This window comes from Primulina tabacum, chromosome 3, assembly GCF_025594145.1.
Source record: "Primulina tabacum isolate GXHZ01 chromosome 3, ASM2559414v2, whole genome shotgun sequence".
NCBI lineage: Eukaryota > Viridiplantae > Streptophyta > Magnoliopsida > Lamiales > Gesneriaceae > Primulina > Primulina tabacum.
The window spans coordinates 2076030-2100723 of NC_134552.1; the positions used below are offsets into that span (position 1 = coordinate 2076030).

The 24694-nt window shown below is 33.3% G+C and overlaps 2 protein-coding genes and 1 long non-coding RNA gene across 11 annotated transcripts; 1 reads left to right on the forward strand and 2 right to left on the reverse strand.

Moving 5' to 3' along the window:
• Positions 1–56: 56 nt before the first annotated feature.
• LOC142539244 (uncharacterized) lies at positions 57–10491 on the reverse strand. 9 transcript variants are annotated; one of them, XM_075644549.1, is made up of 13 exons: positions 10423–10491; positions 9565–9668; positions 8174–8339; positions 8032–8073; positions 3868–4363; positions 3691–3781; positions 3467–3591; positions 3279–3357; positions 2477–2609; positions 2230–2391; positions 2000–2120; positions 1547–1920; positions 57–248 (listed from the first exon to the last, which is right to left on the reverse strand). In XM_075644549.1, the coding sequence occupies exons 7-11, from the start codon at positions 3510–3512 to the stop codon at positions 2094–2096; spliced, it is 447 nt and encodes a 148-aa protein (XP_075500664.1). In that variant the 5' UTR covers positions 3513–3591; positions 3691–3781; positions 3868–4363; positions 8032–8073; positions 8174–8339; positions 9565–9668; positions 10423–10491; the 3' UTR covers positions 57–248; positions 1547–1920; positions 2000–2093. The 9 variants fall into 9 exon arrangements, with proteins under 9 accessions (XP_075500664.1, XP_075500663.1, XP_075500662.1 ...); XM_075644548.1 differs by having other exon boundaries at positions 8174–9215; XM_075644547.1 differs by adding an exon at positions 9942–9993 and having other exon boundaries at positions 8174–9668.
• Positions 10492–19000: 8509 nt separating this feature from the next.
• Positions 19001–22105, forward strand: LOC142539245 (protein ETHYLENE INSENSITIVE 3-like). Its single transcript, XM_075644553.1, has 2 exons — positions 19001–19158; positions 19842–22105. The coding sequence occupies exon 2, from the start codon at positions 19937–19939 to the stop codon at positions 21746–21748; it is 1812 nt and encodes a 603-aa protein (XP_075500668.1). The 5' UTR covers positions 19001–19158; positions 19842–19936; the 3' UTR covers positions 21749–22105.
• On the reverse strand, positions 19543–19941 carry LOC142539247 (uncharacterized). The gene is made up of 2 exons (XR_012818852.1): positions 19825–19941; positions 19543–19765 (listed from the first exon to the last, which is right to left on the reverse strand). It is a non-coding gene; the product is annotated as an uncharacterized LOC142539247 (long non-coding RNA).
• Positions 22106–24694: the final 2589 nt, after the last annotated feature.

Below are 24694 nucleotides of genomic sequence, written 5' to 3' on the forward strand. Positions count from 1 at the left end.
CAGTATAAAAAATGAGTAAACATTTTTTTTCTCAGAGTAATTAATTATGTGTTTATATTTATGTAGGGCTAACTAATAATGCAGGTAATACAACATATTTTGTAACGTAGCACAATAAGAGTATAATTTATATAAAAATTTACATAATGTTTTCCAAAAGTAGGAATACAAAAAGTACAAAAAGTGTTGTTATGCACGCATTATTGTAAGCATACTTGAACCCTTTGTGGCCAACTCCTGCTTGGGACCTGGAGAAGAAAGCGAAATACCATCAAAACCAAGATGTTGTGTACTGTATGATGCGTCGACAAATGCAAGACAAACTATAGCAAATGTTTTAATTTGTAGTGCTGACTCCTAAATATAGGTGATAGAGACATTAAAATTGACTGGAATTTGAACAAGGTTAAATGAATGATTTGTAGCACTAAATGAATTCTAAAATGAGCAGTCTTGGTTTGGGTAACTATTTTAGATGAAATCTATCTAATCTACAAGAGAAAGGATCAGACAACAAGTAAACAAATAATGTGGTTATATATATATTTTTTCCTGAGATGAAATAGACACCAGCGTACAACATCTCATGAAGCAATATTGGTAGCGGGTTTTAAAGTGATTCAACAAAAACTACAAAACAAAAATGTGTAGAGGATGTAGCAAGCAGCAAAATGTGAAGCATGTAGTGCAGCTTATGTATAGGCTTGTAACATAGGTGAGTGGATGTTGATTTTTGAAGGTAGACAAGTCATGTGAGAAAGGAGGTAAGCAGAACACAATGGATGACAAGAAGTGAGTAGTAAATAAAAAAAATGAATATTTGCCTAAATGAGAAGCCATACTTCTTATTGTAAGCTTCGAACAAATAAAAATGTCGAAAACAACTTGGAGGCAGACATTTAGAAATCACGGCCACTTCATAATTTTTCTTACCTGCCTGCTTTGTAGAGTGTGGGAACCTTGTTCGCGAAGATATGTACGTAGGTTTTGTTTATCCTATTATTAGTTTTACAGTGAGGCCATTCCTCACATAGATGCTTCAATCCAAAATAAGATATTCCAATTATTTTATATATCACGCAAGCTACAAAATAAAAAATCCTAGCTCATTTGAGTATCTTAAATTATACATGAACTTTTTAAGGCTGCAAAGAAGCTGCCAGTGGGTTATGAGCCTTTCCTAGTTGGGCAACACTTGATCCAGCATATCTAGTGTTAATTTGGCAAACCAAGGTTAAAAATCCATAAAATCTCCAGTCAATATAATCAGAAAACAAATGAGATTATGAGGTCTTATATCAGTGGACATGGGGGAAAAAAAGACAATGCCGTAAGCTACACCATGGGAAGACATAGGACTGCCATAATATTAGGTGACAATGTCTTACTAAGGTAAGTAGCAGATATATTTTATATAGAAACCATTTTTTTAATACATTCCAGGGTATATGTTTCAGAAGAGCCTGGACATGTAAATCATTTGGATAATAACATATTTAAGAAATTACAATCAAAGAAATTTTAAAAGTATACACAATGTGAGTACCTTAGTCATTTTTCACATGCTTTGGGCTTTTTTGTGTTATATCTCTTTCGAGGTCGAAGCTTTTTTTGGTGCCTGCACTGACTGGGTGCTCATCCATAGCGGCTGGAATATGCACTTTATGTGTGGTTGAAGTGCTTGCCTGAGATTCAGGCATGTGTATGCTGGCCATCAACTCTTTTTGAACATGTGAAGGCGTGACCTTTTCCTCTGCACTGCGTGACAATGACGATGATTCATCTGATGGAAGGCAAGCTATGACTGGTATTTCGCACGAATATTCTCCCTTTTGTTTCATTCCTTGATGTCCTAACTTGGAAAAGAAATTGACAATCTTTGAATTTTTCGTTAACGGAGTTGGGACTAAAATCTCTTCCCTGTTTTAGATGCGAAAAACGAAAATTAAATGGTTGTATGCGTCATTTATTGAATGGAAATGTTCGCAACTGCATATACCTCTTGGGCTGCTTCAATGAGCTCTTCGCCTGTCATGCCTAATAACATTTGTGCTTCTCGATGTTCCACATATACAGTCAAGTTTCCAGTTCCGTCAGATAATTCTGCTTGGAAGCGTAATCTGTACAGATATAATAAGGTATAACGTAAGTAAATGATAAGTTGGAGTGAAAGTAATAGACAGTAGCTACGTCAATGGTTTAGGTTTTTAGGGTAAATGGGTAACGTACAGTGGTATTGGGCTTGGGAAAGTATTGTTTGCGTAAAAGCAAGTGAATTCGTATCCTTAAGCAGCTCCACAAGACTTGGTACAAGCTTGGACATGATAAAAAGTACAAACATTGCTGTGAATCTGACATTTTAAGCCCAGCTTTTACCCAGAAAGACTTAAGCTGTGAATGAAATGTTTTTTGTATTAGCAGTAATTCTTGGAATTTAAAGGGATTTAGAAGAATGTACGGATAAAAGTGAAAGTACTGTTTCGGCCAAGCTAAGGATTTGGCTGATCTTGCGAATCTGGAAATTTAACGGTCTATCAACGCTTTGATATGCTTTCTCGTACAATTTTTCAGAAATAACAGTGTCTGCATATTGTCTGTTAGCTGCTACCCTTAAAAAAAGAGGCATGTGAGTGACAAGTCCACAATATTAAGATTCTGTGAAGAAAAAACATTAATAAAGAGATGGAATTTTAGTAAAAGCTAGCTACATTCATGGCGAACAACGATAACTTTTTTGTTGTACAAAAATGAGTTTCCCTTTAGTCTCCTATAAAACGCTGAATAGGTAGGAAAAATTTTATCAAATGAAAAAGTTCGAATAAATTGCAGCTACTTTGGTTTGCTGATATTCAAAATAGAGTAAGAGTAGGTTGAGCAAATATAAGTTGTGGTAATGCTAAGAATGTGGGAGAATACAAAATTACACTCTGAAAAATGTGGTTTTAGATTTTAGTGAACTAATGTCTGCAGCTCGGAAGTCGTAATAGTGTAAAATATGTAGCTCGTAGAGCTAGTTGAAGATAATAATAAATCAAAAAGTTTCCTTGTTGTTAGTATTGCCAAAATGTAGTGTCAGAGTAGATAACTATAGTATATCTGTAAAAAGTAGGAGAATTTTTCGTTAATGAGTGGGGAAGATGAAAGGAGAGTTGGAGTTAATAAAATGGTTGCATATCATTGAGCTAAAAAATAACTGGAGTTAAAAGATTGAATGTAGGAAAGAACAAAAATTTCAGAAAGTTTAGGACGAAAGAATAAAAAGTGAGGTTCTGAATTACCACAAACGCAAGTCTTCAGCCTGTGAGATTGGATGGTCAAACAAAATAGTACTACTTGGTATCGTGCCGATGGATAACCCTATAACAGAATATTTTGTTAAATAAAAATTTGTGTAGGTAGATACAATGCAGTGTAATATAGAGTCAACCTATTTTACAGAAACATGAGCATAAAATAAGGATTTTACCGTAGAAAGTGTTAATAGAAAGGCACATCCCTAAAACTATAGGCATGTTGTGAACATTCTTTGTCAAATAGGGTGCCTCAGTTTGTAAAAATTCTTCCCATAATGTAAGGATCAAAGCTCTTCGCCTGCGTACGTAACGAAATTGTGCTTTCACATCTAATATAAGCGAAATAAACATTAAATTACAGTAATTCAAAGGCTGGGAGTAGAAGTAAATAGTTTACTCTTCGTTGATGATCACAAAATCTTGTAAATTTCTTTTAGCTCTTTCAACAGTACGTGGTGGGAATACATGGATAACACTGCATAGTAAATCTGGGGAAAAAACTTGTCAATAAATCGAGAAAAAATATATCATATGTTAGGGAAACATAGGAAAATAGGTTGCTAAAATACTCAACTGATTTGCTTAGTGGGTACATCTGCCAGTTCAAGAAACTCTGCAAAAGGAGTAAGCTAGTAAATGTGGTCAATGGGTATGCACTTATGTTCCTCTGCACGTCTTATGTAAGTGCTTCGGCTAAGGATCATTTGATTCTTTGAAGTTCCTAGAATTGGGGTGTTTCCTGTTATTTCTCTGATCTTTGCATTCCCCACATAATAAGTGTGGTACAGTTCGAGTAACTTGTCTAACTGGTCAACATCTTGATCATAAATGATGCTTTGCATTCTTTCACTATGTTCATACTAATGAGGTAAGTAAAACAATGTGAAATGGAAATAGTAACGCTAAAAAAAATGAATAAATTAACCTCTTTGTCAACAAATACAAGTCTTTGTTGCCTCCCTCATCTCAAGAACCGAATTGGCGTTTTTTCTGCAACCAAGACTTTGACAAACCAGCTTTGGGTCTCCAGTCTCAGTTTTCCAAGTGTAGTACATTTTTCTTCTATAGATCTGAAAAGGCCGAGAAAACAGTAGAAAAGTCTGTTAACACTGATGTTCTAACAGTTAACTTTGGGAAAGAATCAAATATTTGTAAGTAGACATTGTTGCTGATCTGAGGCAAACTGTTGGGGATGCATAGCTAAGTATAATGCATTTTGCGTTTGGCTGGACTGGAATAATGAAGTAAAAGCATGACTTTGTAATAGGAGTAAAAAAAAGACAAATCTAAATGCAAAATCTGAGGATATAAATAATATGCTGGAAGACAAAAGTAAAAACACAAACCTGAAATGTGACAGTAACATGGACACATTTTTTATAAAATATGCAAAAAAATGAACGTATAATAAATAAAAAAGATAGTTTTCCTAGGGCTTACCTATATTAAATAAGCTTTGCAGCAGCTAGAACGTTTTGGTATACAACGTTCCTTGTATACCCAGTGCTTTGGAACAATGGTACGGATGGTCTGATAAGCACTTTCAATTGATCTATAGTTCTTGCTCTGGAGAGCGCAACATAAAGCTGACCGTGTGAGAAAACAGGATCTTTCAAATAGATACCAACGAAATCTAAAGTTTGGCCTTGTGCTTTGTTGATGGTCATCGCATAACATAGGCGTACTGGAAATTGTTTCCTCTTAAATGGAATAGTTGAAAACTCATCGCCTGGAGCCTCTAATGTTATACGAGGAATAAAGACAGGTTTGCCTACGTGGATTCCGACTGAGATTTCAGCGTAAATAACATTTGCGTTAAAACCTTTGCAAAGAAGCCGTGTACCATTGCAAAGTCCTTCAGTTGGGTTTATGTTTCTTAGCAAAATGAGTGGTGAATTTATTTTCAAAGTTAGTTTATGAGGAGGAAGGCCTTGAGGAGTCAAGGTATGGAACAATTCTTCTTGGTTTGGGACAACACAGTTGCTTATGTTATCATCACAACTAAAATATGTTGTTTCCTCTCCATGAAACTTATTAATAAGTACATCGTTGATCTCATGAACAAAGTCATTTCTTGTCGTAAGTATAGCGCGTTTAACAAATAATGAGAAGTCTTGTTGGAGTCATCAATTTTTGGGAATACCATTTCTATCAGTTCATTTAGAGATGTAAAATCATCTGTGAACGAGATGTTTACCGTAGGAGGTATTTGGATTTCAGATTTGTCGTTCGTTTCCTCAATCCCGTCACCAACTCTCATCAAGTACGAGGAAAAGTTGGAATCGAGTAATGCACGCATATTTTGTTTAAGCTTTAATTTATCAAAATGATTCCATAAAGGTGACATAACAATTTAGGCGTCAATAACATCAGCTTTAGTACCTTTAGGAATTATTGGCAATGTTTGGCGAAAGTCTCCACCAAACACAATAATTTTACCACCAAAGATTGAGGCTGAATCCATGATGTCTCTTAACATTTCATCAAATTTCTCAATAATACTTCGTTTAGCCATTGTAGTTTCATCCCAAATAATTAATTTTGCCAACCGTATTAGATGAGCAAGTGTGCTTTGTTTACTGATGTTACAAGGTTTCGCGTCATTTTCATCTACTGGAATTTTAAACCTCGAGTGTGAAGTGCGACCACCCGAGAGTAAAGATGTTGCGACCCCTAAAGTGGCTGTGGCAAGTGCTATGTGCCCAGACGAGCGGGTCGTAGCGAGGAGTGCTTTATATAAAAAAGTTTTCCCTGTACCTCCAGGGCCATCAACAAAGAATACGTTTGGCAAGTTGTTGTTGACATGTTGCATAATTCGAGTGTAGGCAATTTTTTGTTCATTGTTTAACAGCGCAACAGACAAAATATCTTCTTCTGGTGTAATTATCTCTTGCTCAGTTCTTAACTCTTTGTCTAGGTTGTCGTTAAAACCTAGAGTGATGTCGTCATTCACAGAGAAAAAATCCTCTAGTTTCTTTCCCATCGATTGGAGGTAATAAGAAAGAATTGCTAAAACTCTATGTCTGACTATAGATGGAGTTAATTCATGTTTATGTGCAAAATCCTGTGATAGGAAACATTCGTACTTTGACCACAAATACTTTGGGTTTGCAGGATTACAATAAATAAAGACGGTTGCAAATAGCTGACGTAGAGCAGAAGGCATTAGGTAAGCAGTTGCCTCTTCGATACATAAATCAGCAGAGTGATCACTCTCCATTAACCCAAGCATTTGTGCAATCTCTCTGAATGTAGGAAAATATCTCCCATTGATTGTTCGCAAGTTTGTGAACGAAGTTGGCTTTCTAACATGCAGTAACAACGACTTCAAAAAAAACTTCCCACCGTCCGAAGGACGACAGCTAAAAATTCAACCTATGACCTCGTGTCTTTTTCGTGGTTCCCATTCTTTTGAATCATTATGCCAAGTAAAGTATTCAGGAAATTCAACGTACAAGCAGCCCAGTTCTTTAGCATAGTCATTGTAATTGTTCATGAAAAAAAATTGTGTTAGCATTGTTTTTTTAAATGTGGGGTTATTAGCAATGTTGCATAAAGGCTGGCTAGCAGGAAAGGTTACTAAATGTTCGTTCTCTAAATGAATAGGTAAGCATATTACAGATGGATGTACATGGTTAAGGTCGAACTTAAAAATCCGCCAAATAGCTTCAGGAGGTGAAATCCATCTTGCGGACTGATAGTTTTTAATTTCATCAGGTGCATGTTCTTTTCCATCAGCAACTAACGTATAAAAGATTTTGTCATGTCCTTTGTAAATATATTTGTAGATATATTTTATAGCTTGAATAGTTGAGCATATTTCAACGTTAATGTGGCAATTAAATTTAGCCAGTAGATACTGGTTGTAGGGTACAACCCAACGGTTATCAAGTTGGGAACCTCTAATTTTGACGACATGGTTGTTATTTCTATGTTGGTATGTTGGATACGAGTTTGTCCCATATTTGGTTATTTCCGCGAAATCTTTGGGATAATTAAATTTGCAAGCATTGTTTTTCATACAAGGACATGTTGGATTGAGTAATCCACAAGGACCATGCATCATATGTTTAACAACAAGCGAAAATAAATATGGATGAGTATGTGGATCAGGTAATTCTGCGCAGACAATCCTATCTATTGCCTCGGGGCAAAAAATTTTTGCTCCTTGGGTCAAAATAAGAAGAAAATGAGCGTGAGGTAAGCCCCTTTTTTGGAACTCTATTACGTAAGTGTAAGCAACAACACGCCCAAATATTGCCTTCTTAAACAACTCATCTTTCAAAACCTGGAGTTTTGCGCGGAATATCCTAGCAACCAAATCAGGTCTATTTTGTACCTCATCAGAAGGTAAACACAAAGCCTTTATCTCAGGCCAGTTGGGATTTGAAGTCATTGTTAAAAAAATATCAGGTTTTCCATAGCGTTGCACCAAAGTTAAAGCATCCATGTACCTCTTGCGCATGTCTCTTGGTCCGCCAATAAAAGAAGAAGGCAATATCATACGCTTCCCAACATTAACACCCATTTCATACCCTTGTGCGATACCATCTAGTAAGCCACGATATACATCATTACGCAAACGGCCCGGCATATCTTTTGTTTTGAAGAAATCTAAACATGAAGTTTCAATTTTGATGTACATGTCAACCACATATTGTTGTAAGAGCCTACCAATATGTAATAAAAAAAGATTTGTCATTCTCTTGTATCTGTAACTTATAACAGTAATACTCACAACATGACACGGTTAGCCTCTGACGGTTGCCTCTTGCAGAACCTATGTGAGCGGTAAAATTCCGTTGTGAGGGTAAGTAAAGTTAAAGCTTGCGGCAGTAAATGTCAAACAGAAGATCAAAGTAATTGCAAAGTGAAGTTACCTTGAGCTTCATCATGTGTAATGTAATTTGCATTTATGGGATTCTGAATGTCGTAGATGGATTATCCGCTGCACCGTGGCCTAGGAAACATCCTTTTTTGTTTGTGACTTAATCTTTCAATTCTCCGATGCCAACCAGGGTCTCCGTTCGGGAAAATAAGAGGATACTGCATAGGATCATAACAAGCAAAATATTGTTTAGTTATTTGAGGGTGGCTGTCTCGGGGATATACCTGAATGTGTTGGCTTGTTACTTGGTCATCATCAGTAGATTCTAGCCATATTCCAGCAATTTGAGAAACAGTAGGTTTGTTAAATATACGTTGGTCAATGATAGGATCAGCTTGCAAAGCAATTTTATATTTCTCAAGGTTAGGAAAACTGCTAAGAGATCGAAAGAAGGTTGCATATGGGTTTAAGCGTAGAATGTGAATTATTTTTTCGACGACAGATTCCTTAAATTTTGAGCTTACACACATTCAGTTTGAGGTCTCATGTTCAGTGTCAAAGAAATAAAGCTGTAAATTTTTTGGATGTTCATCATCTAAGGGTATTAAATGGGGCAAAAAGTGGTAAACCTGGCCTTGAACACGGAATGTATAAATACCATCGTTTCTATTTGCTAAAGATTGGTCACACTGTACGCCCATTGACGTAAATGCGAACATGTTGTTATAACTGCGCACACAGTTTCTGAATTATTTAGCAGAGTCACTATTATCAAGGTATAGTTGAAGTAAATCCGAAGGCATTTCTGTTGGGGAAAGGCTTATTTCCCCTGACGAGCAACAGAACGTGGGTGGTTCAAGGTAAATACGTTTTGCAGAACAAAACTCACAGTTCGGCACATCAGGAAGCAAATTAGGGCTGGTTACAATATGCGTGAGTGAGGCAGCATAAACATTCTCTGTTTCATCTGTGCGCAAAGTTGGTATGTGACCAGCCATTCTTCGCCTAGAATTTTTTGCTAACCTACGTTCTTGTAGACAAGCATACTTCCTTTATGAAGCTTTGATGTCGCTGTGATTGCCGAGACAGGTTCGCTAATTTTACGAAGCATTACAAATAAACCGAATGAATAAACAACAAGGAATAGTAAAAACTAAATGTAAATAAGTTGACTGAGAACCAAAGCTACAAAGTCAAGCAAATTGGCCTAACGGAAAAAGTAGAGAGGGTGCACATTTACAGCAGCCGAACAGGAAAATATAAAGTAAAACAAGACAACAAAGGAAAGCCTAAATTACGACGGCAAAAAACTATAAATTGTAACACATTGTAAAACAAAATATATCTTAATAGGGTAGGGATCCTGAAGCTTAGGTTGAAACAAAACGAAGCATGGGGGTACAAAATATCAAGTAGGAAAAAAATGCGAATAAACGAACGGACCTGTATGGTCGGCTAGACGAAGAGCTAAGCATTTTTTAGCGATATGCAGTTGCAGTACACGCGTGCTTATGTATTGGCGGCCTATGTCGGCGAAGTTTGAAAGGCTACATGCACGCAACAAAATATGAGTCAATATCCAGTGCGCTGAACCCATGTAAAATTTGAGGATACAAATTTTTAAAAAACTTAAATTGTGGGAGTTTTGGATCTGGGACAGTTTCGTTGCGTAGAAATTTAAATTTTTGGCTGGCAGCATATATGGTATATGCACAGATAAATATGTGCAGATGGCAATCAAGACAAGCAAAATGTATGCAAAAGACAGATGTTTCGTGGGCAGTCAGACTGTAACTCAGCGGAACCGACAAGTAGCAAACCTTTGTTTTCTTAAGTGTTGGTTGTTGGAGTAATGTGTTGAGGGTTCTGGCCCTGGAGATTATATTTCGGTAAATACAGTAACAACTTTGTTAGGGACTGCAGAGGGCTGAATAAGTTTTGGAAATACCCATTACAGTTAAGCATTTAGCTAACAGTTTACATGACTCCACCGAGTATAAGTAATGAAGATGATGAGGGCAGTTGGCCGATTTCACGGAATGTAACTAAACATTTCGTTGAAGAGGAAGTGAAGGGAAAACAGGGAGAATGAGCAAGAAAACCAACTCTATGTTGTATAAAGGGGTGTATCGATCTTGAAAAATTCCCATTGAAGTCGAGCTGTTAGACGTCAGTGCGCATAACACCAATAAGAAATCGAACTGAACAAGCTAGATACAGCCGAAAAGTGTAAAGAAGAAAGGAACGCATCAGCCTTGTAATTGAGAAACCGGAAGGAGAGGAAAGACACCGGCGACACACCTGAAACAGAATTTTGTAGGGCTCTACGTGCTGCAAGACGAGAGAGCCGAAGGCCACGACAACCTAAGAATGAGAAGAAATATGTCAGAGAGAGCCAAAATAAATCAGGAAAACGTGCGTGCAAAAAAACTAAAGGAGAAGCTTCATAAAAGTGTAAAGAAGAAAGGAACGCATCAGCCTTGTAATCGAGAAACCGGAAGAAGAGGAAAGACACCGGCGACACACCTGAAACAGAATTTTGTAGGGCTCTACGTGCTGCAAGACGAGAGAGCCGAAGGCCAGGACAACCTGAGAATTTGAATTTTATTATTTTTAAAACAATTTAAATGTAATTTGTAAATTATATGTTTGTTATATATATATATATATATATATATATATATATATATATATATATATATATATAAGCAGGGCTGGCTGCTATATTTAGTAAGTTCACGCCAAATTTTTTACTAAATATGGAAATAAAAAAATTTATTTCCTAATATATTGAATAATATTACAATTTTCAATTGAAAATAACAATAAAATGGATTTTTTTTCAAATTTTCTTTTCAAAGTTCCCACGTCTATTGGATAATACTATTTGCAATATTTGATAATTGATTAAAGTATGAAAATTAATAAAATTGTCGTAATACATATCAAATTCTTTTTTAAATTTCATTTTTAAAATTTAATTTCTTGAAAATATAAATTTCACTTTTAATTTTAAATTTAAATCTAAATATCTTGACAAAATAAATAGCATTCAAAATTTTGACATCGGTTCCATCACATTATTTAATATATTGGTTCCATCACATGATTTATACCAACGAGATTGTGCTGAATATAATTTGAATTCAAATATATATATATATATATATATAAGGTGAGTTTTTGCCTAAAGTACTAAGTTCCCGTCAAAATGATAACTCTAAAAAACGAAAGATACATCATGAATGTTGGGTGCAATAATTGTCCCTGTTTGGTAGAACGATCGAACCGTGATGTTTGAGCTGCTGTGCGGTTTAAAAGATTTGAGTTGCACCATTACCACTAGCTATAGCTTTTGGTAAAGCGGCAAGCGCTCGGTCCTACACTTGATATCAGAACCAAGGTCATGGGTTTGATTCTCATTGATTGCAATGAGTGCAATTATTGGGAGGGAGATTGTTGGGTACAATAATTGTCCCTGCTTGGTAGAGCGATCGAACCGTGATGCTTGAGCTGCTGTGCGGTTTAAAAGATCTGAGTTGCACAATTACCACTAGCTATAGCTTTTGGTAAAGCGGCAAGCGCTCGGTCCTACAATTAATCTCGAAATAGGTGAACTGCAATAAATGATTGAAAACATTTAATTTTATGTGATTTTTATTAATATTTTTGTAATAAAGAATTTTATATTTTCTTTTTTAAAAAATTCAAATGTGAATTGAAGAAATTTGAAAATATAAACTTCAATTATTGCTTGAATTGATTATATCATTTCTTTTATTAGTTTAAATTTGAATTTAATTCATTTTTATATCAATTTAAATATAATCTATGAATTATGTATTTTTTATATTCTTTATTCAAATTGAAACTGAACTCAATTGAAAACATAAACTACTTTTAAATCATTCAAAAATACATTTAGCGCTTAAACTCTGATTAGTTCGTTGATACGATCTACCAGCATATGAAAATTAAACAGCAGAAATTCAAGTTTAAAATGTATTTTTCATTATCAAAATGTTATTATTATTTTTCCATACGTTTTAGTTTTTTGATTTAAGGATATTATTTATATTTTTTTATTTTATATGGTTCATACGCACACACACAAATATATAGACAAAGTTTTTTTTTTCAAAAATAATATGTTATAAAAAAAATTATAATTATTAATGTATTCACATAACGCATTAATATTTGAAACAATTAAAAAATAAATACGTAATTAAAAGTTAATTTTTTTCAATTTATTTTTTAAAAGTCAAATTTAAATTTGATGTTTTTGGATGTAATATTATGTTTTTCATTTTTTCGAAAGAGTGTCTGTAAATTGTTATTATTATTGTTATGTATCTTAATAGAACTTTAAAATATGTATTTTTTTTACAGAAAAACTTCTAATTTTATTCGAAACGAAGTAAGATCCTCGATTACAAGCTTTACTAACCAAATAGGAAACTCTCCACAAATCCACACGAAAGGTGAGGAGAGGAAGTAGCAAAAGAGGCTAACGAGTGCGCAACACCATTTGCGATGTGCAAGACATGTTCTAATTTTAAATGGGCATGAGTTGCCAATAAATTCCTAATCTTTGTTGCAAAGGCCCCACTGTATCAAAAGTCCTCTACTGGACTAGTGACTGCTTGCACTGTCCATCAGAGAATCCGATGTAATCTGGTTTATCCTCAAATTTTGAGTCTGAGTCATTTGAAAACATTCCTCAATTGCAATAAGTTCAGCGGCTACTATAGATGATGGTTTAGTAATTTGCTTCCCAAAAGCTAGCAATGTCTGGCCCTCGTGATTTCGCAAAATACCGCCGATTGCATATCGATTGGAATTGACATTATAAGCTGCATCTACGTCCAAACGCAATTGGTTGATTGGTGGTGCTATCCATCGACTCGGTGATGATATATGTTCTCTTCTGCTTGCTAAAATTAGCATTGATGTTCTCGCCTCTTGGTAACCGCAGAGCATGGTCTCGCACCATTCGACATTAATACCCTTCTTCTTAGAATCATTGTTATGTACTGTTCTAAGTCTCTCCATCCTATACTGCATAAGTTCTCGTGGCAAAGAATTCAAAATCCTTTCTGTTAAGTTTGCTCTTCAGTCCATAAAGTAATATCAAACACCTCCATCATTTGTACCATCTTTAGAAATGGCCAGTAACTAGTATCTTTCCAGCAACTTTTGATCACTGGGCATGAGAACAAAGCGTGACTAGATGAATCATAAGCAAAGTGGCATAATGGACATGCTCCAGTGGTAGGGATATGATGTACAAGCAGATTACCTGATGTAGGGATTATATTATGCAAAACCCGCCACCAGAAGATACGGACTTTATGGGGTAGCGAAAGAGACCACAAGAATATCCACCAACTTTTTAAGTGCACTTCAGTGCTATTCGCAGGTGGATCATAAAATCCAATTGCCGACTTGTACCCGTTTCTCAACGAATATTTACCCTTTTGATCGAAAACCCAATATCTAGAATCCTCTTGTGTCGATGCAGTTAGATTGATGGATAAGATTTCCGATGCAACATAAGAGGAGAAGAGCTCGTTTACCAGCTGTTCATTCGATTCTCCATTCCTAAAAGAGTGTTCACCGTGGAGAAATTTTGGGGAATAGGTGAGTTATTTTGATATACTCCTATCCCCGGGATCCAACGGTCTGCAAATGTTGCAATTTTCTGTCCATTTCCTATTTTTCAGTATAGCCCTTTCTCCAGCAAAGGGCGACTCCATAAAAGTGATCTCCATATGTACGATGGTTGCTACCAAGCGCTGCCTTCATGATGTCTTGATGTCTAAAGTATCTGGCTTTGAGTATTCTTGCAACCAGTGAATCAGGATTAACAATAATTCTCCATATTTGTTTTGCTAGCAGAGCCTTGTTGAAAGTCTCAAGTTGACGAAATCCCATCTCTCCCAAACACTTAGGCTGACATAGTGCTTTCCAAGATTTCCAGTGCATCCCCCTCTTATCTTCATCTCCTCCCCACCAGAAATTTGAGCACTCTTTTTCTATTTCTTTGCATATAGGTATGTATTTTAATAGAATTATGTGTTTAATTTTATGCGATTTTTATTAATATTTTTGTAATAAAGAATTATATATTTTCTTTTTAAAAAAATTCAAATGTGAATTGAAGAAATTTGAAAATATAAACTTCAATTATTGTTTGAATTGATTATATCATTTCCTTTATTAGTTTAAATTTGAATTTAATTCATTTGTTATATCAATTTAAATGTAATATATGAATTATGTGTTTTTTATATTCTTTATTCAAATTGAAACTGAACTCAATTGAAAACATAAACTACTTTTAAATCATTCAAAAATACATTTAGCGCTTAAATTCTGATTAGTTCGTTGATACGATCTACCAGCATATGAAAATTAAACAGCAGAAATTCAAGTTTAAAATATAATTTTCATTATCAAAATGTTATTATTATTTTTTTCATACATTTTATTTTTTTGATTTAAGGATATTATTTATATTTCTTTTATTTTATATGGTTCACACGCACATCACAAATATATAGACAAAGTTTTTTTGTCAAAAATAATATGTTATAAAAAAAAATATCATTATTAATGTATTCACATACCGCATTAATATTTGAAACAAATAGGAAATAAATACGTAATTAAATGTTAATTGTTTTCAATTTATTTTTTAAAAGTCAAATTTAAATTTGATGTTTTTAGATGTAATATTATGTTTTTCATTTTTTTAAAAGGAGTGTCTGTAAATTATTGTTATTATTGTTATGTATCTTAATAGAACTTTAAAATATGTATTTTAATAGAATTATGTGTTTATAAATATTTTTAACATGTCCCAAATATAATTATTTTTTTATTCAAAATTTATTCATATAATAAATGACAAAAAAATTAAAATTATAAAAAATGTTTATTTATTCTTTAAAATTTTGATAAACAAAATAATATAAGATTTTTTTTATTTTTTTCTATTCTTTTTATTTATAGTCCATTTAACCAAGATAATAAATCAATTTAACGACAAAATATTGTTATCATTATTTGTGTGTTATTTCAAATGATATTAATATTTTGATATAATAATTTTTGATAATTATATTTAAAATTTAAATATATTTATTATATTATATCAATAATTTTAAATAATTATTCAAACATTAATACTTACTAATTTTTATCATTAATTACATAAAATAACACTTCGTGCATCGCACGGATGAAATACTAGTATTTAATAAAACTAAGTCTCTTGTGAAACAACTATGACTTGATCTGATTCGTAATTATCATGAAATTAATATTTTTGTATAAAACAATATTTTTCATGAGTTGAATAAAATCAAAAATTTATCTAACTAAATTTATTCATAAAACAATATCACAAGAAATTTTATACATATATATGAGTTGGTCTCTCGTGGGACGACTATGATTTGATTTGATTCGTAATTATCATGAAATTAACAGTTTAATATAAAAATAATATTTTTTCACGAGTTTGATTGGATCAAAAATTCATCTCACGAAATTTATTCATGAAAGAATATAAGAAAAATATTTTTTATATGAATGGAGGCAATAGTACCAAAGTCATTTGAAATTATCACCATTGTATCAATAATCTATTTTTTATATGTTTACTTGCTTATATACCACACTCAGATATTTTTTAGTCAATATATTTCACTTGTAACAAATAAAAATTATATATATATATATATATATATATATATATTATATGGTATATAGTTTTTTGTGGGCTTCCAACGGGCTGGGCTTTTTTCAATTGCTAACGAACTTATTTATTATAACATGTACCTAACTTCAATCCAACTTCAGCCCAACCCAACTTGCATAACCGTGTAAAGAATCCAAAAACATTTTTTTTCTCTCTGTCTTGTCTCTTTTAATACAACAATTCTTTTTATTTCTCTCTTTTTTTTCCTTCCCCAAATAGGGTTATTACTAACTTAGTATTTATGTGGCTTATAAAAGGTACATTATTGCACCACTTATCATATAATTCACACGGGTTTGACATTTTGTATGGGGTTATTGTACATATTCGATTATCGAATCGATTATGTAAGTGTCGATATTTGGTAGTTCGCAAAGGTTGAGCACAAAACCACGAATACTTTGTATCATAGTATTCTTTTTTTTTTTTTATGTCAATTAGCATATAAGTTGGCCTAATTGTGTCAAAAATAAGTCTTTTGTGAGACAGTCTCATAGATATTTGTTCGTGATACGAGTCAACCATGTCCATATTTACAATAAAAAGTATTACTTTTGACATAAAAACAATATTTTTTTCATGAGTGATCCAAATAGAACATACGTGTACAAAATCAACTTGTGAGATTGTCTAACACGAGTTTTTGTGTTTTTACCAAAAATATCAGATCAATTATTTTGGGAAGAAACTTTTTGAGTTGAATTATGAGGCAGAAGATAAGGCATGATGCTTGATAGACAACCCATGTACAATGCTAACCTTTTTATGTGTTTAGGTAGAGTGAAACTATCAACTTGTAAACCTACTTTGTCCATATCCTAAAAACCCATTAATGGCATTATTACAAGCAATTTGCATTCCACCATAATTGCTTCTAAAACATCATAGCTCCACCATCCACTTATTTCCCTTTTCAATTCTTTTTTTTTTCCTCTTCTATTTAATTTATATGTCCCATGTCTTAATTTTTAATTCAAAGGGGCCCATGGCACGATATAATTGCTAAGTGGTGATAAATGTGTGTACAGTTTGTAGGGTCAATTTCATGTTTCTTCCATATTAAAATTTCAATTTGTGAATTTGTATAGGGTTAATTAATTTTAAGATAATGAGTTTTGTTTTAACGTGGATTTGATTTCACGTCACCGTGTCATGGTTCGTGTTATATATATATATATATATGTATATGTATATGTGTATATATATATGTATATATATATATATATGTATATATATGTATGTATAGGTAAAAGAGCGGTTTGGCTTTTTTGTTTTATGTGAATTAATAAGATTAATTCTGATGAATTTTTATGCTGACATGACCGTCAAGATTAATAATTATATCTTCACATTAGTGCATGAATATTAATTGATGTTAATAATAACCAATTAATGCACCAATGTGTGTGCTCTATGAGAAATTTATGTCACGTCACCGTGTCATGACCGTGTTATGAGAGTGTTGATCCAATTATGATGAATATTCTAGTGACATCTTATTGTTTTTAACATTCTTGTTAGAGTCATGTCTAAAATATGATAATAGTTATAGATTTATGATTCAATGTTAATTACTACATTTAAATTAATATTTTTTATGGGAAAAAAGATTTCATTTTTGCCACCCATTAAACCCATTTTTTTAAAAATAAAAAACCCGTTGGAGAAGTGGTTTTATTATAGGCAAAAATTTGTCTGAGACGGTCTCATGCAGGGGCGGAGGCATGTACTTTAAAGCCCGGGTGACCCAATTTTTTTTAAAAAAATGTATATATAAATTTTGTATAATTTGGAATAATACGATATTAGTCCGGGTAAATCAATTTAAAATATTAAAAGATACTAGAGTTTAAAATTTCAGCCCGGAAGAGCCATATTTCTGGCTCCGTCCCTGGTCTCATGAGTCGTATTTTGTGAGACAGATATTTTATTTGGGTTAACCATGAAAAATTATTACTTTTTATGCTAAGAGTATTACTTTTTATTGTGAATATCGATAGTTTTGACCGTCTCACAGATAAATATTCGTGAGACCGTCTTCACAAGAAACATACTCTTTATTATATTGAGTCCCGAATTCGAGATATCGTTCTAAATTTGAAATCTTGAGGTTATACAAGATAGATGTAAGTCATCTGCTGTCAAATCCAATTTCGTGGCTCCAGTTTGTTAACATGTTGCAAGAAATTGCAAATATGAAGCTATTTGTCATGCAAGACGCATCGCACAACTTTCCAAAAGCGTTACCAATATCAATTCATTCCTAAATTTACTGCAATTTCACAAGAATCAAAATAGTTGATCAAAATTTACACAAATAAATATATAATAGGAAAAAAGACAGAATTGCGGGATATGTATTATCTTGTCAATTTATTTACTAAATTTAAAATTCTCAAATTAAATTTCCACCATTTCAAAAAGAATATTAATTTTTTATCTTTCAATAAAAACTACATTAATGCAATTTTTTGTTTATGTCATTTCATTTTAAAATATATATTATATATATAAACAAACTAAAATAGAAGATTCATCAAGAAAATCATATATATGTGTGTGTGTTTCATCTATATGTTTTCCACAAATAAAATTTAGATATAATTCATTACATCGAATAGATGATTGACGATTTATTGATAGACATTGTGCATGAGCGACATGCCAAATTGTATATATATTTGTGTGTGTGTAATAACATTAAAATAAAATGCTCACGCAGAGTAGAGTGTCCTGATTAAATGAATTGCTTATTACCAAATAATTTTAGGGGAAGTTGGTGAAAAATTCTCAATCAAAACATTTCTTTGGGTTCACTCTCTATCCACAAAATTGTGGTACTATTACATACAAAATGTGATACACTTCATGTGGAAATGTGGTACTAAAAAAGTACCCATGGACTGAATAAAAAAAAATCAACGATTGGGGACTGAAGGCTAATTTCCCGATAATTTTACATTCATTCAAATTGATAAATAAGCACAGTAATTAATATTTTTAATCTTTGATTTCTTACCAAGTGCCGACATTTTCCACCTCCCAATACAGAATTCCAACCACTGATGCTGTTGATTTATTATTTTATTGAGGAAAAAATAAAAAAATAGTATACATTTCAAATCTCTCCCGAGTCCCATCATTTTCCTTCTCCGGTTGCCACCCTCTTTCTTTCTCCTACTATCACTATTTGTATAAAGGGCCAATTATTATTTTTGTGCAAGAAAGGAGTTGAGTTGGGACTGAAATTCACATGAAAAGCCTGTGAGGTAGAAGCCAAAAAAGAAAATGAATTATTTGATAATTTTAAGGAGCTTCTATTTTTTTTATTGCTACTTTGGTTGTGTGTTTTTGTTGTTTATTGCTTTGCGTGGTTTAGTTTTATGATATATTGTTCTTTTTGGATTAAAGTTCAAATCTTTGACGGTTTTGGGGTTTCTTTGATCCATGGTTTCCTTTTTTCTTGAGGGTTGTTCTTGAGGTTTTGGTGTGAGTTCTCTTCTTGGTTATTTGTGGTGCTTATTTAGTTTTGGGTATATAATGAAGATTTTGGATTTAGTTCACACGATGAATCATTGGTTTTGAGCTGTTGAATAATGAATATTCTGGTGTTTTTGGTTTCAAATGATGTTTGTCTGAACACTTGACACTAATTGAGATGTTTTTTTTTCCTGTTGTTTTAATGCTACAGCTGATCTTAGATTACTTGGACTTGAGCTTAGTTTTCTCAGTTATCTTTTGGGATCTGTGGTTTCTTTGTTTCATGGAGTTCATGTGCTTTACGTGTCATGCTATTTTGAGTTTGTTTCAGTTGTGATGCGGATGTTTATTATGATGTAAAATAGAAATCTGGCCAGATTATAAACTATTTTGATTCTTTTTTATTCCATGGGTTTTGTATTTTGGAGTTTGCATTTTGCATTGATGTACGGGACACTTGTTTTTCATCCAGGTGGGAATACCATTGAATCCATCTTCATATATATTACTGAATCTCGCGTTTGGTTAAAAAAGAAGAAATAGTTCGATATTTGAAGCCTTGTTGCGATGATGATGTTCGAGGACATGGGGTTTAGCGGCGATCTTGATTTTTTCTCCTCTGCTACGATCAAGGAAGCAGATGTGTGTGATCCGGAGTCTGAGATACCCGAGCAAGTTATGGAGGACGACTATACCGACGAGGAGATGGACGTTGATGAACTTGAGAGGAGGATGTGGAGAGACAAAATGAGACTTAAAAGGCTCAAAGAAATGAATAAGGGGAAAGAAGGTGTTGATGCTGTGAAACAACGGCAATCCCAGGAACAGGCGAGGAGGAAGAAGATGTCGAGGGCGCAGGATGGGATCTTGAAGTATATGTTGAAGATGATGGAGGTTTGCAAAGCTCAAGGTTTTGTTTATGGAATAATACCCGAGAAAGGCAAGCCGGTGAGCGGGGCCTCTGATAATCTCAGGGAGTGGTGGAAGGATAAGGTCAGATTTGATCGAAATGGACCGGCTGCTATAGCAAAATACCTAGCAGATAATTCAATCCCAGGAAAGAACGAGAACTCGAATCCGATTGGCCCAACTCCACACACGTTGCAGGAGCTCCAAGACACAACACTTGGCTCGCTTTTGTCTGCTCTGATGCAGCACTGTGATCCTCCTCAGAGACGTTTTCCATTGGAAAGAGGCATCCCACCTCCATGGTGGCCGAGTGGGAAGGAAGAGTGGTGGCATCAGCTCGGTTTACGGATGGATCAAGGCCCTCCACCATACAAGAAGCCTCATGATCTGAAGAAGGCGTGGAAGGTGGGGGTTTTAACGTCTGTTATAAAGCACATGTCACCTGATATTTCCAAGATTCGGAAGCTGGTTAGGCAGTCAAAATGTTTGCAGGATAAGATGACAGCCAAAGAAAGTGCAACTTGGCTGGCCATAATCAATCAGGAAGAAGCCTTGGCCCGAGAGCTTTACCCTGATCGTTGCCCGCCTCAGTCCTCTTCTGGTGGAAGTGGAACGTTCACTTTGAATGATGATAGCGAGTATGATGTTGACGGAGCCACAGATGAGCCAAACTTTGAACTGCAAGAGCAAAAACCAATCCCTATTGATTTGCTCAATATCGGATTGGACAGATTCCAAGGCAGGCTACCGGTTCAGAACAACTTGGACTTTTCTAAGAAGAGAAAGCTGGGCAATGAACTGAATGTTTTGATGGATCACAAGATATACACGTGCGATTTTCTTTCGTGTCCTCACAGTGAACTTTGTCGCGGTTTTCAGGACAGAAATTCGAGGGACAATCATCAACTCTCTTGCCCTTACAGACATTCATCTGAGTTTGGTGTTTCAAACTTTAGCATAAATGAAGTCAAGCCAGTCATCTTCCCACAATCTTTTGTCCAGCCAAAATCAGCTGCTCTACCTGTAAATCCTACTCCGCCGTCCTTCGATTTATCAGGACTTGGTGTTCCAGAAGACGGGCAAAGGACAATAAACGCTCTTATGTCGTTCTACGACAATAATCTTACCAAGAACATAGATACAGAAAATGCTACTGCGACAAATGAGCATTCTGTTCAGCAAACTATCGTCCAATGCCAACAAGATGGCTACCTTCACAGTCAAGGGATAGCAATCGACGGCAGAATTTTTGAAAATTCCAACGTCCCAACTAATCCTTCCGTGTTTCGTACAGTGGACAGGTTCGACCGCAGCAAGGTTATAAATCAACCTTTCAACTCCAATATGAATGAAAATTTCCAAATAATGTTCAGTTCTCCGTTCAATATACCATCCACGAATTACACCGGAGGTTTCTCCGGATCAGCAAGGGATAACATGCCAAAACAGGGTGCTACAATATGGTACTAAAGGATTGCAGAGCTTGTATCACCAACTATAATTCTAGTTTATTATGGTTCTTTCTTCACAATGAACTCGTACAAGTTGAGGGACTTGGGCATATTTGCAATCAATACATGAAGTTGAATGGTCCCCTCAAAACATTTTAGACAAGACTTATAGATGTTACATAAATAAGCTTAGCTTAATTTTCATTTTCTTTTATTTTTGAGATTTTCTTGTACTACCACAAGCTAAGGGTTGATGTGTTTATTATGGAATCCAGTTGGCAACTATTTCTTTTTTTGGTTTGGGTATCCATTTCATTTTCATGCTGGCTGTATTTTGTTGACTAAAGAAGCTATTTTGTCTATTTTCTTTTGCCCATGACTCTCTTTATGACTGTGGAGCCACAACATTGCACGTTTGATCAATTCTGTATGTTGGGATTCGGATGGAGAGTGAATACTGAACTAAAAATCTTTGGGTACCCACTGTAAATTCTGTGAAATAGCAGTAATCGACTCTGCTGTCCTGTCCCGTGTTTCTTTTTTTTTTAAATTTAAAAGATTTGAGTTGTACAATGATCATAAGCTACGTGTTTTAGCATGTTAGCATACACTCGATCATAAAAATGCCATCGAACCATGAAGAGAACTGGTATGCATCGTTGTAACCAAGGTTTTTGTAATCTGATATGTTGAGGATCTGGATGATCAAGAAGATTCATGTCTAATAATCGAGGTTTGGTGGTGGCTGGTACATATTGTTTGAGTTGCCATTTATTTATGAAAGAAACAAGCGTTTCAGTACTGCATGTGAATATAGTGGAAGAGTTGGGAAAAAATTATTTATACTATTAAATTATTATGCACACACAGTTATAATCATAATTTATATAAGATTTTTTTTTTATTTTCTTAAATGCTTAATTTAATAATAATTGATAGAAACTAGTGAAGGGTTATAGTGTAATTTGGGATGGGTTATATTGAAAATAAGTTGCGACAATTTTGAGAAAAAAATGTTGGTGTAAAGATAATTTTGGAAACAAAAGACGGGTGTATTCTAGGTGACAGATTCTTTAGATAATAATATAGATTTTGATTAGTTATTTTAGTTAATCAAAGATTATTATAATATACTACCATCGCTCTCTTTTAGGGTGGCTCGACTTTGTTGAGTCAATGAATGATTTTCTTTACTTGAAATCTTATAAAATTCATGAATCAACGAGAACTCACATGATTAGTACAATAGCACAAATAAAAAATGTCTAAATTCAAAGTTCGTATGTGGTTAGATGGGCTAAATTGCATATTATAATAAGTACTTCATGTGAGTCATGTTCTTAGAATTATACCTATTTCATGTTCTCCAATAATGGAGTTGACCAGCGTATAATCAAAATTTCAAATTTTGTGATGAAAATATTCAGTTCGAGATTCAGTTATAACAAATATCCAAACGGATTTAGATCATCTGCTGTAATTGAAACACAGTAGTTGATGCTGTGTACTTTTTATACGAGATGCTCAATTGATCATCTGATGGACCTCACAGTACAGTTTCAGATAAATTTAAAAAATTGTCATATGAAACGAGATAATCAGTTGGTCATCTCGTGTAAAAAGACGATGTTGTGTTCAGCCACAGCAGATGATTCAAATCCATATTCAAACAACATAAATAACAATAATAGTAATATATAAATATTTTCCAATATGAGATACGTATGAGCCACAACTAATGAAAAAAATTATATAATGGAGTTGACATATTTGGTACAATGCCACATACTTTAAAAGTTGTCCTCCAATCAATCAAAGACACAAAATAAATGATGACACATTAACAAATTATTTGACTTTAAAGAGATTCCCACCATTTTGGATCTTGTAAATGTAAGGAAATAATATGATTAAATAGTGACAATTAATAATACTTATTGTTATAGTATAACTGCAATGCACAAAAAACATGCCCTTATTTTATCTTTTTAACAAAAAGAAAGTGCGATGATGCACATGAATATTATTCGACAAGGTAAAATGTCATTTTTAGTCTTATATATGTTCAGAATGATATTTTAGTCACATATTTTTGTTGAATCAATTACAATCATGAAACTATATTTTGACGATCAATTTCAGTCATTTTCTTTATCATTCTCGTTAAAATAATGTAATTAATTAACTAATTTCATTGTTATTTTTAATAATCACTTTGTTAAAAATAACTGCATGTTAAGAGATTTTTTTAGTCACGTAGTCATAAGAGTTTAACATGATATTAGTTAATTAATCACACGATTTAGATTAGAAAGACTGGATTGATTTTGAAATATAGTTACACGACTATAATCGATTCAATAAAAGATATATGTCTAAAAATGTCAAACACAATATATATGACTAAAATCGACATTTTATTTTTAATTAAATAATTTATTATATTGAATGTTTGTCAAACCAATAAATTTCATTAGCGTATTATGGCAGTTATATCTAAAAATCAATATTTTAATATGGTTATAAATTATTATTATTATTATAAATAAAATAGACGAGATTTGACAACTCTTAGAAGTTTCGATTTATAAAATTATTATTATTAGTTATTTTGTTAGACCCTTATAAAATTCCTAAATTTCTTGCATGATTTATTAATCAAAAGAATTTTAATTTACCATAAACAAAAATCCACAATAAATCCCATGAATATAATTACAATCATTTCTATATTAGTATAATTTATAAATTATAGTATTTTGATACTCTTATAATATTTATTGGATTTTATCGAACTCATCATTTTTCTCTGATCATAGTTTTCATATACCTCTAATCCAATATTTTTTAAATATAAAATTTACAATTTCAATTATCAAATAGTTTTTATTTTTTAACCCAATCCAAAATTTGTGGCCATTAAACAGCAACATGAGATTGAATACGTCCAAAAGTATTAAGAGCA

Bases quoted from the DNA above. Each gene is read 5' to 3' on its own strand.
- LOC142539244 (XM_075644544.1), bottom strand. From the start codon at position 7,689: ATGACTTCAAATCCCAACTGGCCTGAGATAAAGGCTTTGTGTTTACCT.
- LOC142539245 (XM_075644553.1), top strand. From the start codon at position 19,937: ATGATGATGTTCGAGGACATGGGGTTTAGCGGCGATCTTGATTTTTTC.